At 41.3% G+C, this 14306-nt stretch overlaps 1 protein-coding gene across 2 annotated transcripts in view; it reads left to right on the top strand.

Moving 5' to 3' along the window:
- The window catches only part of LOC124619227 (inorganic pyrophosphatase), a 130312-nt gene extending 116800 nt beyond the window's left edge, over window positions 1–13512 (top strand). For both annotated transcript variants that reach the window (XM_047145476.1, XM_047145468.1), the window contains one exon: window positions 13261–13512. In XM_047145476.1, coding sequence (XP_047001432.1) covers window positions 13261–13292 — 32 coding nt within the window. In that variant the 3' untranslated portion in view covers window positions 13293–13512. The remainder of the gene's footprint in view (window positions 1–13260) is intronic.
- Window positions 13513–14306: the final 794 nt, after the last annotated feature.

Below are 14306 nucleotides of genomic sequence, written 5' to 3'. Positions count from 1 at the left end.
TCAAACTCAACTTCATCCTCACAAGACACAGTTTTTGTCAACTGCAGTTAACACTCCCCTTTCTATGGTGTCTAACTCGTTCCGTGACTCGCTAAATATCTCTGAGCTTTCCACTTCAGGTTTCAGCCAGTTCTCGGTCCCAAGAATAAATTGAGTGCGAGAACTTTCATGGAGGGCAGTAAATTTGGCAATCTTATTACAAATACTTCGACAGTTTACTGATAAAATTGACAGTCGAGGTGTGTCCATTCTGAATGCCATTTGATTTTTCTTGCTGCGTATCAGAGCACTTCAAACTACTGCCTAGCCTAAAAAACCCTCATGTGTACTCCACAAGTACTCTGCTACCCGAGTAGCTGCTTCCTTTGTGTAGTGCACCCCTGACTTATCAAGGGGTATCCTACAAATCTCTACACAATAAGGCAGGTTTAGAAACCTGCAGTGAAGATAATCAGTCGACGAAGCCTGTGATTGAGACCTTCCACTTGGCTCCAAACCAAAGGACGCCGATCAACTCTGGGAACGATGATGCTAATTGCAAACTCTGCTTCCACCCCATGCACGAGGCCAGCAGTCACCACCACCACCACCACAACCACCACCACCTCTGCCAGCTACCTGTAAGAACAGAGGATCGCCTCAGAACCCATGTGACAGGTGTCATTGGTGCTGACATGAGCCACAACATGCAGACTGCTAAAATAAAACTTAACTATAAACTAGGTACACCCACCAGTGTAGCTAGTGCAAAGGCCACGATGACACATGCCGTGCACCTCACCCATCTGGTGCTAGAATGTCACATACAACCAGCACAAAGTGTGAAGGTGCACTTCATATAACAAGGTACCATTACCGTTCAGATGGAGTGCACTTTCTCAGGCACAGCAACTTTCTCTCATTAAATTGTTCACAAATTCCAAATGTGCGATTTATTCATCTTCCAAGAGCAATATAATAAAAAGGACCTAGCTTAAAGATTTATTTTTCCTATGTACTTAAGTTCTTTGATAGATCACGAATTTGATGATGATGATGATGAAGTGTAAAAGGTGTGTGAGAAAAGTAATGAGACTGACAACACTGCAAGCAATCTCTCAATGCTGTGTTTTACTTCTGTATACCATGTGTTCTGGGTCATTCCTTCCAGATGCTCAGTTTCAGCTCCGTATAGCCATCAGGCGATTTTTGAGAGTGCCGTCAGTGAAGTTATGTTTTTGTTGCATGTTACGAAGAAGGAACAGTGGAATTTAGAGCAACGTTGTGCAATCAAGTTTTGTGTTCAACTTGGGGAATTCGCAAGTGTGACCTTTGAAAAGTTGAAACAAGCCTATGAGGAACATTCCTTATCAAGAGCACATGTTTCTGTGTGGCAAAAATCATTTTTGGAAGGGCCGAACTCCTTGAAGATGAACCTCCTTCAGAGAAATGTTCAACTTCAAAAAATGTCCAATGTGTGCATGCTCTTGTGAGATCAGACTGACATTTGACAATAAGGCTGATGGGTGACCTACTAAACTTACACGAGTGATTCAGTCATGTGATCACAGGTGTTGAATCCTGGGTTCTTGAGTACGATCCTGAGACAAAGCAGCGAAGTGAGGAGTGGCACACAGACATCTCCCCAACCAAAAGAAGCTCAAATGAGCAAGTCAACGATCGAAACAATGCTGACCTGATCTTTTTGACAGTAGGAATATCATGCATAAAGAATTTTTTTCTTCCAGGATAAGCTTAAAACCAAGTGTTTCACAGAGATGTCATTGAAAAAGCACAGGAAAAGGGTGAATTAAATGAGATCGGTCATTGCAGACAAGTCGATGCTGCATCATGACACTGTCCCATGTCACACTGCCATTTCGATCATGGAATTTTTGACCTCCAGAGGCAATCCTGTTGTTCCAAAGCCCCCTATTCACCTGATCTGTGCCCTTGTGGTCTTTCTTTTTCTGATGTTGAAAAAGTCTTAAAAGGATGTAATTCCCGGACTCTCGGACATTTAAAAGAACGTGACTGACGTGTTACAGGCCCTACCATTCATAGCTTTACAGCTCTGCTACCAAGACTAGTAAGAAAGACTCAGCCAGTGTATAGTTGCCTAAGGGAACTACTTTGAAGCAGATAATGTTGTTGTTTGGAAAAATAAGTTTTCCCTGAAAATTCCTCAGTTCTTTTTAAAAGAACAAGATGAAGTTAAAACAAACTATTAGTAAAATGATAGTACTAGCTCAGGAAGAAAGTCTAATCAGATCTAGGGCTTTCTCTTATCAAAGTGGGAAATTTTCTTCAATCCTATCTCTTATCCAAAACCCAGCTCATTAAATTGGATCTTGATATTTATCAAAATAGCTAAAGGAACATTTTCAATTACAGAGCGAGTTGGCATGGTGCTTAGCACACTGGACTCGCATTCTGGAGCACGGCGGTTCAAAACTGCATCCAGCTATCCTGATGTAGGTTTTCTGTGATTTCCCTAAATTGCTTCAGGCAAATGCGAGGACAGTTCCTTTGAAAGGGCATAGCAGATCCCCTCCCTCCTTCCCTCATCAGATGGGACTGATGATCTTGCTGTTTGGTCCCCTCCCCCAAATCAACTTACATTTGCAGTTAAGGCTTTATTGAAAGATAAGGCATGAGTAAGCACCATACAGTAACAGGGACTCGTCACAAGGAAATGCCTGTGATGTTTGCAATGGGCAGTTCTCACACACCAGTGCTTCGCTAAATTCCTCCAAAACATAATTCACAAATTAATGCATCGGCAAGTTACTTTTCCTTTTGATCTGAGGGCTTCTCCTCATGTGATGAATCAGTTTGGTTACAAACAGTCAAACCGGAGCTAGCAAACAAATACGTCACATGTCAGCAACTGGAGACCTCCATCTAATAACACATGCAGGCTACCAAAACACAGACAAATTTAACATGGAATCACTGCCGTGCTTTCACCACACTTGTATTCTGCAGTCGTAGAGGGGTGATGTAATACTTACAGGCAGAAGTTGCGCAATAACATATTCCAACATTTGACTATCACAACATAAGAGTAGATACAGCTGAAGCCAGCTTCCTTATCAAAAGTCTAGGTGAATTTACAGTCCTCCCCAAATTAAAGTTTAGACGCAATACAGTACCTTGTTTGTCACTGCACCAAACACTCCACTTCGCCAACATCTGTTTAAACAGCAGCAGTCACCCATTGTGCATGTTCTGGTGTCTATACAGTGTGCCATCAAAGCTCCACAAGCTGTCCTGTGGCATCGGTTACAATTTTCCACAAAGTTCCTTTGCTCCTTTCCGATAGTGTTAATTTTTGACACTATATGCTCCCAGACCCAATTGACGGGCAATTACTTTCTCTTCCTCCCTCCGCAGCTCTGGTATTCTGGCCCCAGAAGCTGGCCATTCCTGCCAGATGGCATATACGTGTGCTTCCAACAGACAATCAGCCACACGGCAAATGTGAAATGTGCGGACACTGGCAATGTGGGAAACTTGAAACACCAGTAGATAAACAAAATGCTGGAAGGTATCCAGAGGATTCATCATTTGTGCAAGGACTCTAGGTTGAACCTGAATAGAAATAAATGCAACACATGGCTGTAAACAGTGTTTATAGTAAAACACTCGGGTCTAACCATTCCGTGCGACCTGAAGTCGAATAATCACATGTGCCAGCCTGAGATGTTTTTGGAGGGTCTTGGAGAAATGTAAGCCATTCACAAAAGGAGTGGCTTACAAACACTTGAGCAACTGAGTGTTGAGTATTGGTCATCAGTACAGGACCTTTAGATTCAGATTAACAGGAGAGATGGAGAAGATCTCTCGAAGAGAGCAGCACATTCGAGGCCAATCATTTCAGGAAGTGTAGGACAACATACTACTTCTTCCCACGTACCTCGCAAAACTGCTACAGGAGAGAGTCTGAGATAGTTGGAGCTCGTATGGAGGTTTACCAACAGTCGTGCCATCACACACGCTTCCTGAAAGGAACAGGGAAAGGGTAAAACTTACCTGTATGATCCTCTGCAACATGCTACAAGGTGGCTTAAAATATAGATGTAGAGTCTGGAAGGACTCCAAAATAACTATACGCAGCTATTACAGCATACCATTAGAATGAACACACATCCTTTTACAAATTATCCCAGATTTGGGAGTAAGTGGGAGTTGGAAGGTGCCAAAACTGTAAAAGAGTGGGTTCCCCAAAGACTAAAAAAGTTTCCTGTTTTCCCATTTCCAAAAACCACCCTTGTGAACAGGTGGTGATTGTCTGCTTCTCTTCTGCTGCCCAATCTGTGTTTCTCTTTTTGTCCAGTTGTCCCAGTAGACACATGTAGTTTACAACACTTGTGTTGCCCTTTGTAAGAAATTCATAATGAAGTCTGTTTTGCATATCAGAAAATAGAGACAACCTTTTTGGTATAAGAAATTCTCACTTTATTTGGTGCAGGATGTCACCTGATACTTCCTCCTGCTGTTCAATTTTTGGCAGGAGCTGGTGGGCTAAAGTCATATTCGCAGAACTGAACTGAAACTATAATATTTTTTCTTGTTGGAATGCCCATGCTTGTGGTGGGACTGGGCATTACTATGTGCACTATTAGTATATACCATTTTATGTACAAAAAAATACTGTTGAAGTTCTCCAGAGTATGTTTGAATACTTGAAGATTTTTAAGCTTTCAGAATGAGTATTGATCAGTTCTGGAGGCAACATTCAGAAAACTTTAAATTGGATTTCTTGTACATTTATTTGTAAAGGCCACCTCAAATGGCCTGTCCAGCATAGTAGTACCTGATCTCAAAATTAAATATCTCAAAAACTAAGACTGATAAATCAGTGGAACAAATGAGATGTTTATTTTGAAAGCTGTAAGAATTTTATACAGAAGTTTTGAAATAGTTCAGAAAGCTAACAGATAATAGCAATATATAATGCATTTAATGTCTGCTGCAGCTCAGAACAATGAGTTCCACTATAGAAACTTGAAAGAATGTTAGCATACTGGAAGAAGAGATTGAAATTAAGTACTCCATAGAACGTGTCTTTCTTGTAATGGAGTACTGTGGCTAGAACACAGTCCTACACCAGCAAGGTGCAGTTTTCAAACTATGTTTAATGTTACAAAAAGACCCAGTGTGAAAACCACTCACAACCTCTTCACCAAATTCCAAGAGACAGGCAGTGTGGCTGATGACCTGGCGGGGAATGTTAGCCCCAGGGAAACTGTAGTCACTCCTGAAAATATTGGTACAGTGTCCAGAATTATTTAGCAAACTCAAAGGAAATTAGTCTGGAGAATTGCAGGAGAGACTGAGTGGAAGTGTTCCAGCATGAAAAAAATAGACAGCCTAAACACGTTTCCATTCAAAATCCAAAGCCACCAGGCTATACCTCCATGAGCTGTGTGATTGAGGACCGATAGTTCGAAACATTCACACAATGACTGATATGAAGCAGCAGATATTAGCTGCATATGGTGGTTCAGACGATACACATTTCCACATGAATGGTGTCATTACTTAAACAAAACGGGTGATTCTCTGATATGAAGCAGAGGTACAATTGGCACTCTTTTCATGCATAAAAATGATTACTAGTGAACAACATGTTGTAATTTTGGAACAGTTTGTCTCGACACATGTGGCATTGGAGGACCAACTGGGCACTGAGTTGTGCATGCTAGATGTTGCCAACCACATGGCACAAGACAGGTGTTTAGCTCTATTGATGAATACTTCAGGTTTAGTCATGATTGGATTATTGCAAATTTACTGGTGCAGGGTTAGATTGGCCTCCATACTTGGCCAATCTGACTCTTGACTACTGCTTGTGAGGCACTTCGAAAGGCATCATCTGAGAACCACGCCACCCCACTGGACAAGCTTGAATTGATAATCTTTGTGGCTTTGAATCCATTTCCATGAGACACTAAAAGATGTGATGGCAAATCTTATTGTTAATTTGTGTCACCTCTGTACTGCAAGTGGTGGACATTTTGATAAGACTGTGATGAGATTGCAGACTACTTGCATAAGATGAGTCAAATTATGCACGCCTCTACTGTAGGAGCTTCACAGTGTACAGCACCATTTGTTAGCAACGAAACTTCTGTATAAAATTCGTACAGCTTTCACAATAAATGTATCATTTGTTCCACTCATCTTTCGACCTTGGTTTTTTGAGATTTGATTTTGAAGAAAGCTGGTTGCTGGACTTCCCATATAAACAGTGCAGTGTACCAAATGGCTCAGTGTCGAATGAAACTGTGCCTTGTGTAGGGAAACTCAGGTGAACAGGCATGACTTGTCAGCTAGCCCAGTTGGATTTCCAGGTGATACAAAATTGTCTGCTGAGCCAGGCTCAGCCTTCAGCGTGTTGGGAGTCTGCCACAGGCCATTGTGAATTTCCCCACACGGTGGGGTTCTGCTCAGTGTGGAGCCATTCATCTAGTTACATTGGTTATGAGTGACCCAGAGTCGATACGTGACAGGAGTGTAGTTTCCTTTTCTTTGGTCAGTTTCATTTTAGGCTATGTATCTAAACATTAATAAATCTGTAGGGGGCCTTTCAATTTAATGAAATACAAAATACGAGGGCAGTTCAATAAGTAATGCAACACATTTTTTTTCTCGGCCAATTTTGGTTGAAAAAACTGGAAATTTCTTGGAATATTTTCAAACATTCCCGCTTCGTCTCGTATAGTTTCATTGACTTCCGACAGGTGGCAGCACTGTATGGAGCTGTTAAAATAGCGTCTGTAACGGATGTGCGTTGCAAACAACGGGCAGTGATAGTTTCTTTTGGCGGAAAACCAGGGCATCTCAGATATTCATAAGCGCTTGCAGAATGTCTACGGTGATCTGGCAGTGGACAAAAGCACGGTGAGTCGTTGGGCAAAGCGTGTGTCATCATCGCCGCAAGGTCAAGCAAGACTGTCTGATCTCCTGCAATGGCGGAGCATGCGAACACACTCGTTAGAGATGATCGACGGATCACCATCAAACAACTCAGTGCTCAACTTGACATCTCTGTTGGTAGTGCTGTCACAATTGTTCACCAGTTGGGATATTCAAAGGTTTGTTCCCGCTGGGTCCCTCGTTGTCTAACCGAACACCATAAAGAGCAAAGGAGAACCATCTGTGCGGAATTGCTTGCTCGTCATGTGGCCGAGGGTGACAATTTCTTGTCAAAGATTGTTACAGGCGATGAAACATGGATTCATCACTTCGAACCTGAAACAAAACGGCAATCAATGAAGTGGCGCCACACCCACTCCCCTACCAAGAAAAAGTTTAAAGCCATACCCTCAGCCGGTAAAGTCATGGTTACAGTCTTCTGGGATGCTGAAGGGGTTATTCTGTTCGATGTCCTTCCCCATGGTCAAACGATCAACTCTGAAGTGTATTGTGCTACTCTTCAGAAATTGAAGAAACGACTTCAGCGTGTTCGTAGGCACAAAAATCTGAACGAACTTCTCCTTCTTCATGACAACGCAAGACCTCACAAGTCTTCACACCCGAGAGGAGCTCACAAAACTTCAGTGGACTGTTCTTCCTCATGCACCCTACAGCCCCAATCTCGCACCGTCGGATTTCCACATGTTTGGCCCAATGAAGGACGCAATCCGTGGGAGGCACTACACGGATGATGAAGAAGTTATTGATGCAGTACGACGTTGGCTCCGACATCGACCGGTGGAATGGTACCGTGCAGGCATCCAGGCCCTCATTTCAAGGTGGCGTAAGGCCGTAGCATTGAATGGAGATTACGTTGAAAAATAGTTTTGTGTAGCTAAAAGATTGGGGAATAACCTGGTGTATTTCAATGCTGAATAAAACAACCCCTGTTTCAGAAAAAAAATGTGTTGCATTACTTATTGAACTGCCCTCGTATATTATTTTTTGTGTCTGTTGCTACCAAGGCTGTAATTTCATTTTTGGTGTCTGTTACTTGTACTGAAATACAGTCAATTGTGAATCAATGGAAAATGAACGATGGAATAGCAATAACATTATGGAAAAGACTGGCCAATATCTCTCTCTCTCTCTCTCTATCTCTCTCTCTCTCTCTCTCTCTCTCTCTCTCCCCCCCTCTCCCCCCCCCCCTCCCTCCCTCCCCTCCCCCCTCCCCCTCTCTTAGTGTCTCTGGCCTCGGTGGCCAGTATTTACAACTTCAGAAGAAGGTGTTTCGGCTGATTGAAGCTTAAATATGTAGCAGTCTTTTTGTTGTGCCTTTCAGTGACTCAGATTCCTATGTGATGAGTAGCAATCTATCCTCACAATATTGTCATTAGTCAATTGTGAATGGTAGATATACATTATATGTGGCTATCCATTTCATTAATTTTATCTTGGCTGTTTTTGTGCATTGGGTATGTTCATTGCTATATTTATTTTGCTTCTTCCATCCCAAAACACATTAACAATGTTATTAATGTGTTGTGGGACTGAAGATGCATTTGCAGAGCAAACGGAATCATTCGTACAGAATGTCTTGATTGGAAGAGCTTCCTTCTTCAAAATATGTGGCGTACTACCATGAATATTTGGTACTGGGTGGTTATAACTAAAATGCAACTACTTGCAGAGGTCCAGTGTAGGCTGTAACTATCGTATTGCAGTGAAACTTGTTACATACGTTAATAAGTTAATGCGGAAACAATTTACACTGGAAAAAAATTAAAGTTTTGACCATCAGGTGTAAATCTGGTTCTGTACGCTATTTGTATTGCAGTATGGCATCCACACTGTCATTTGACAAGCTATAACATGAGTGTATGGTATGGCTATCGAGAAGAGCCGTTACACTGCTAGTGAAACTGTTCGATGTAAACAGTAGCAATTTCTGTGCTGCGTTGAGACAGCATTACAGACTGAAAGGTCTGAGGAGTGGTCCGATGTACCAAGCAACATATGCTCCAGGTAGTTATAGTGCTCGTGTAGTATCGCAAGAATTATCCATCCCATGGTCAGCAGTACAGAACTTTTTGTATTCTGTTTTACACTGGTACCCATAAAAGATTCAGGTGGTGCAGCAACTGAAACCTCAACATCTTCAGCAATGTTCTGAACTTCCTCTCCAGTTTCTGGCACGGATCAAAGTTATGACTTACAGACAAGCAGTATTCTTTAGAGTGACCAGGCACATTTGACACTACAGGGTGCAGTGAATACACAAATTGCCAAATACAGGGTACTGTTAAATCGTGTGTTCTGTACAAAGAGCCATACACCCACCATATGTGACAGTTTGGTGTGGATTCATAAGCACCTTTTGTCTCAATCCAACAGTGTTAAGCAAAGAATAGGTTGCTACATGCTGTAAAGATTGCCCGTTGAGCTGCAGACAGGCACAATGAAAAGACTGTTACACATTATAGCTTTCAGCCAAAGCTGCAGCAATCTATCCTTTTTCTTAAATTTTTGATATTCCAACCTGGAGTTTCCATTGTCCTGTTCTCAGTCTGTTGTCATGTGAAAGGAATACACCCAGGGAATCTTATCAGGTGTACCATGTCATCTGCACGATATCAAGATCTCTTTGTGCAGCATCTGATTCCTACTTTGAAAGAGAGCAGCTGTGTGAAAAGTACTGTTCAATTTTCATGCAAGATATGGTAATACCTCATGTCACTCACCCAGTGAAAGATATGCGTAATGCAACCTGCCATGCATGTGTTATCTCCAGAAGTTTTCCAAATGCATGGCCTGCAAGGTAAACTGCTCTGAATCCATGTGACATTTGGCTCTGGGATGTGTAAGAGTGTTCACTAGGAGGTTACTTGGTCTCCAACTGACCTGAACATGTTGCCCAGTTTCTACCGGAACTGTTGTGAAAAACTGTTGATAACGTATGAGAACTGAAAGAAAAGAAAAGCATCATCCAAATGCCTTTTGCTTTATCCTTTGTATGTGGTTTTCTTGTTGAGTGCCAAATAACAATGAAAGTAATTTTTCTCAATACAATTGACTTCCACTGTGAAAGTATTTTCATTAAACACATTTATCTATTTACCTGAGGTGACAAGTCATGGGATGTCTCCTAATATCGTGTCAGGTCTCCTCCTTCCCGGCCTAGTGCAGCAACTCAACATGGTATGGGTACAAGTCATTTGAAGTTCCCTGCTGAAATACTGAACCATACTGCCTTTGTAGCCGCCCATAATAGTAAAAATATTGCCATTGCAGTATTTTGTGCGTGAAATGCCTTCTCAATTACCTCCCATAAATGTTCTATGGTATTCTTGTCTGGCACTGTGTGGGGCTAAATCAGTCGCAAACAGTTGTGGCTCAGTGCCATGGCACATCGTTGTTAGGGAATATGAAGTCCATGACTGTCTGTAAATGATCTCCACGTAACCAAACATAACAATTTTCAGTCAATGATAGGTTGAATTGGACCCACACCATTATGGACCAACCCCAGCTTGCACAGTGTGTTGTTGAAAACTTTGGTCCATTGCCTCGTGGGGTCTACACCACACTCAAACCTTACCAGTTCTTGACAACTGAAATCAGGACTCATCTGACTAGACCACAGTTTGCCAGACACCTTGGGGCCAACCGATACGGTCATGACCACAGGAGTGTTACTGCAGGCGATGTCGTACTGTTAGCGAAGGCACTCGAGTTGGTCGTCTGCTGCCATAGCCCATTAACGCCAAATGTTGCCACACTGTCCTAATGGATATGTACATTGTACGTCACACATTGATTTCTGTGATTATTTCATGCAGTGTTGCTTGTCTGTTAGCACTGACAACTCAGCCCAAGTGTCACTGTTCTTGGTGATCAAGGGAAGGCCATTGGCTGCTGTATTGTCCTTGGTTAGAGATAATGCCTGTAATTTCAAACAATGGAAACTCCAGGTAGGAATATTAACAATGTAGGAAAAGATAAATTGCTTCTTACTGTAAAGAAGACACATCAGGTTGCGGACAGGCTTGATTAAGACACACTCATAAAGGTTTTGGCCAAGCGCAAGCAAGCAGGCACACGTTACATGCACACAACTGCCAACTCCAACATCTTGGACCGGAATGCATGGCTATTCCACCAATTCGAAGACAAAAGCCTTTCACCTTACCTGATGCTTCACCATCCCATTGTCAGTTGCGGTCTACCTGAGTCATCTTTTCTGGCACTAGCATTTAGGTTCTTTTATCTGCATAACTACAAATGGAACAGTTACCTAATATAACAACCTCTCTTCATGATTGGCTGTGGTCTTTCATCGAAGAGTCTTCACACTACATTTTCAGGCTACTGTGAAAAGGCAGTGTTGCTCGTTCATCCTTCAATCGTACAAGCATCTTGGGAAGCACTATTTCTTGAATTACTACCACTGTGTGTCTAACGAATGAGAATAAGGCATGGTTCTCACCAAGGCAATACAATATGAAATTTAACGCATTGCTGTGAAGGTCGCGTGATGCAATGGGACAGTTACCCATGTGACATTTGGGTCCCCACAGGATAACCAGCTAGACAAAGCAGGTGACAATATTGTCACTTGTCACTGCCAGCCTTGCGGCACAAAACTTCGGTATATTTTGCACATTTACTGGAGACTGGAAAGTGGTATGGCTGTCCTTCCAGTGTTAAAAACAATTTTGTTATGTTAGCTGCATTTGGTATTCACCATTTATTGTAAAATGGGCCAAACATAAACTGGACAGTGATCACATTTTTTTACTGCACACTTCTCAAAAATAAGTCCTGTTCTACTTAATTTAGAGTATCACAATAACTGTGGGCAGTGGTGGGAAGAAAACCAGTTCCTTATCAAACTTCCTGGCAGATTAAAATAGTGTGCCGGACCGAGACTCGAACTCAGGACCTTTGCCTTTTGTGGGCAAGTGCTCTACCAGATGGTCCGGCACACAGTTTTAATCTGCAAGGAAGTTTCATATCAGTGCACACTCCGCTGCAGAGTGAAAATCCCGTTCTAGTTCCTTATCAAGCTATATCAAACTGTAAAATGCAAAAACTCACTTTTTTTTAACCAAGTAGTTTCATGAAATTGTATGAGAAGCACAGCAGACAACATGCACAAATCCCAGAACAGTAGTTTTGATGTTGTAGATGAAAGGTAAAGTTTACTTCAAAGCTGACTACAGAGATGGATGTAGCATTGCGTCATGTCCATAAACAGATTTTTTTATGGACATCAGATGACCTGAAATCTACCTCCCTGAGTATTATATGATAGTTGCGTGGAGCAAAGAGCACTCCATTTTGTGCCAGAGGATTGTATTAGATTGTGTTGATACTGTTTGTGTGAATTGTAACATAGTAGGTTACTGTGCACTGCACCAATGTGGGTTACCTCTATATTGGATCAAGATTTTTTTTTTGGGGGGGGGGGGGTTGAGGGAGAGGACTTAAATTTCCCATTTTGTAAAAGTTTTTGATATCACTGAATGATTTTGAAAGTGTCATAAATTCACTTCGCCAAGAGCTTACATGTGATTACTACAGAGAGACTTGTGACTACGGATTCTCTCTCTCTCTCTCTCTCTCTCTCTCTCTCTCTCTCTCTCTCTCTCTCTCTCTCTAACTGGGAACGTCTATGCTAAAGAATTTACACATTACATATTGCACTTTTGGCCAAAACCTTCTTCAGAAAGGAAAACACCTACACATTCCCACAAGCAAGTACACCTCACACTCATGACCACTAACTCCAGCCTGTTGTTTCTGTTTCTGAAGATGATTTCAGTTGAAAGTTCAGTGTGTATCTCTCTGTCTTCATTTTACTGGTATGCAAACTCAATGTGTCTACTTTACAGTGAGTAGTAATCTATCCGTTTGAGACCTGTGAAATGCTTGTGCGCAAACGAAGCACAGTTTGGGAATGTGCAGTAGTTTTGAGTTAATTATCAATTCGTAATAATTCATAGAGAAAAAATGTAACATAAAATCAAATACTCAGTATTGTCAAATCAGCCACATGGGAAACGATAGAAAATAATAGCATAACATTCTGAAGTGTGTTACATAAACTTTGTCTTGCTGTTTACTAATGCTACTCTTTCTTTTGCAGTTAATAAATGGCATTTTATACGCTTGCAAAGATTAAAATCCAAACTTTGAAGAAGCAAGAATTAATGTAATCTATATCCATTTAACGAAAGAAGTTTTTATTAACTGTATCAAAGTTCCTGTATCATTCTTTCGTAAGGAAAGTTGTAAAAATTGACATCAAAAATTAAAATATTAATGAATTTTCTAATTCAATTTTTTCTATTCCAGTTGATAAGTGGCACTTCATTCATCTAAAGTGATTGCTTTGTGGCGTGTATATTGGATCCAGAGGGAGTGGTGGTGTAAGGTCGCCTGTGTAGCAACTTCTTGAAGGAACTCCGAAGATTTAATTTCAATCTGCCTGTGATTTTTTAAACTTGCATAGTTCTGCTGTCTGTGAAAAGAAGCAGTTTTGTATTATATACAATTTCAGTGTTTTTAAGAAAATTGTTTATCTAATACAATTTCATATGGACACCATTTTTTGCTTTATTCATCTGTTTACTCCACCCCATTCCATCTCATCTCGTTGTCCCTTCTTAACCTCAGTTATGTTAGTCACAAACCTCTTAGAAGTTCCCAAAGTGTGATTCATCTTCTTTCCCTTCCTCCTATGTCAGTCCTACTCTGCTCCCTGCTCCCTCTCCAGCTGTTGGATTTGTTTTGTTACCATGAATCTTCTTACACACTGTATTGCCATTGCATTATGGGTTGTTTCTGCAAAATAGGATGTACTATTACCTTAATGTGGCTGGTGCAGTCAGCTATCACAAGTTTTTGGTAGCTGTTAAGAGTTTGTGTCGGAAGTGAGAGAGATTGAGAGATCATTTTGACAACTGACATGCTTTGAGAGTTGAACTGCCCCCTCGTGGTTATAGGGATTCCTCATTTCCTGTATCAGTTCAGAGAACTCCGGGGTAGCTAATTTCCAAAAAAGTTGCAGCCAGTAGCTTGCTATATCCTATTCAAATTACATTGCTGTATGTCAAATGATCTCAGTGTGAATGAAGTGTTGGTTGCAATCTACCTTTCTCAGTGTGTTGTATTCGGATAGCAGTTTTAACTCTGTTTTGAAATTTGCACTTGATAGGAAAAAGCAGTTACTGTAGTACTTGTATAGCTACTGCCAAAATTTAGTTCATAAACACTGGACAGTGTTCCATAAATTATTAATATGAAATACCAGAGCTGGAAAGAACGACTGTGTTGTAAGAGGAACAGGATTTTTGTAAAAGTCATAACCTGTTGTAAATATACCTCAGAGAAGGAGCATG

Source organism: Schistocerca americana, chromosome 1 (assembly GCF_021461395.2).
Source record: "Schistocerca americana isolate TAMUIC-IGC-003095 chromosome 1, iqSchAmer2.1, whole genome shotgun sequence".
NCBI lineage: Eukaryota > Metazoa > Arthropoda > Insecta > Orthoptera > Acrididae > Schistocerca > Schistocerca americana.
The sequence above is the reverse complement of the archived record's forward strand: the minus strand, read 5'-3'. Positions and strand labels throughout refer to the sequence as shown.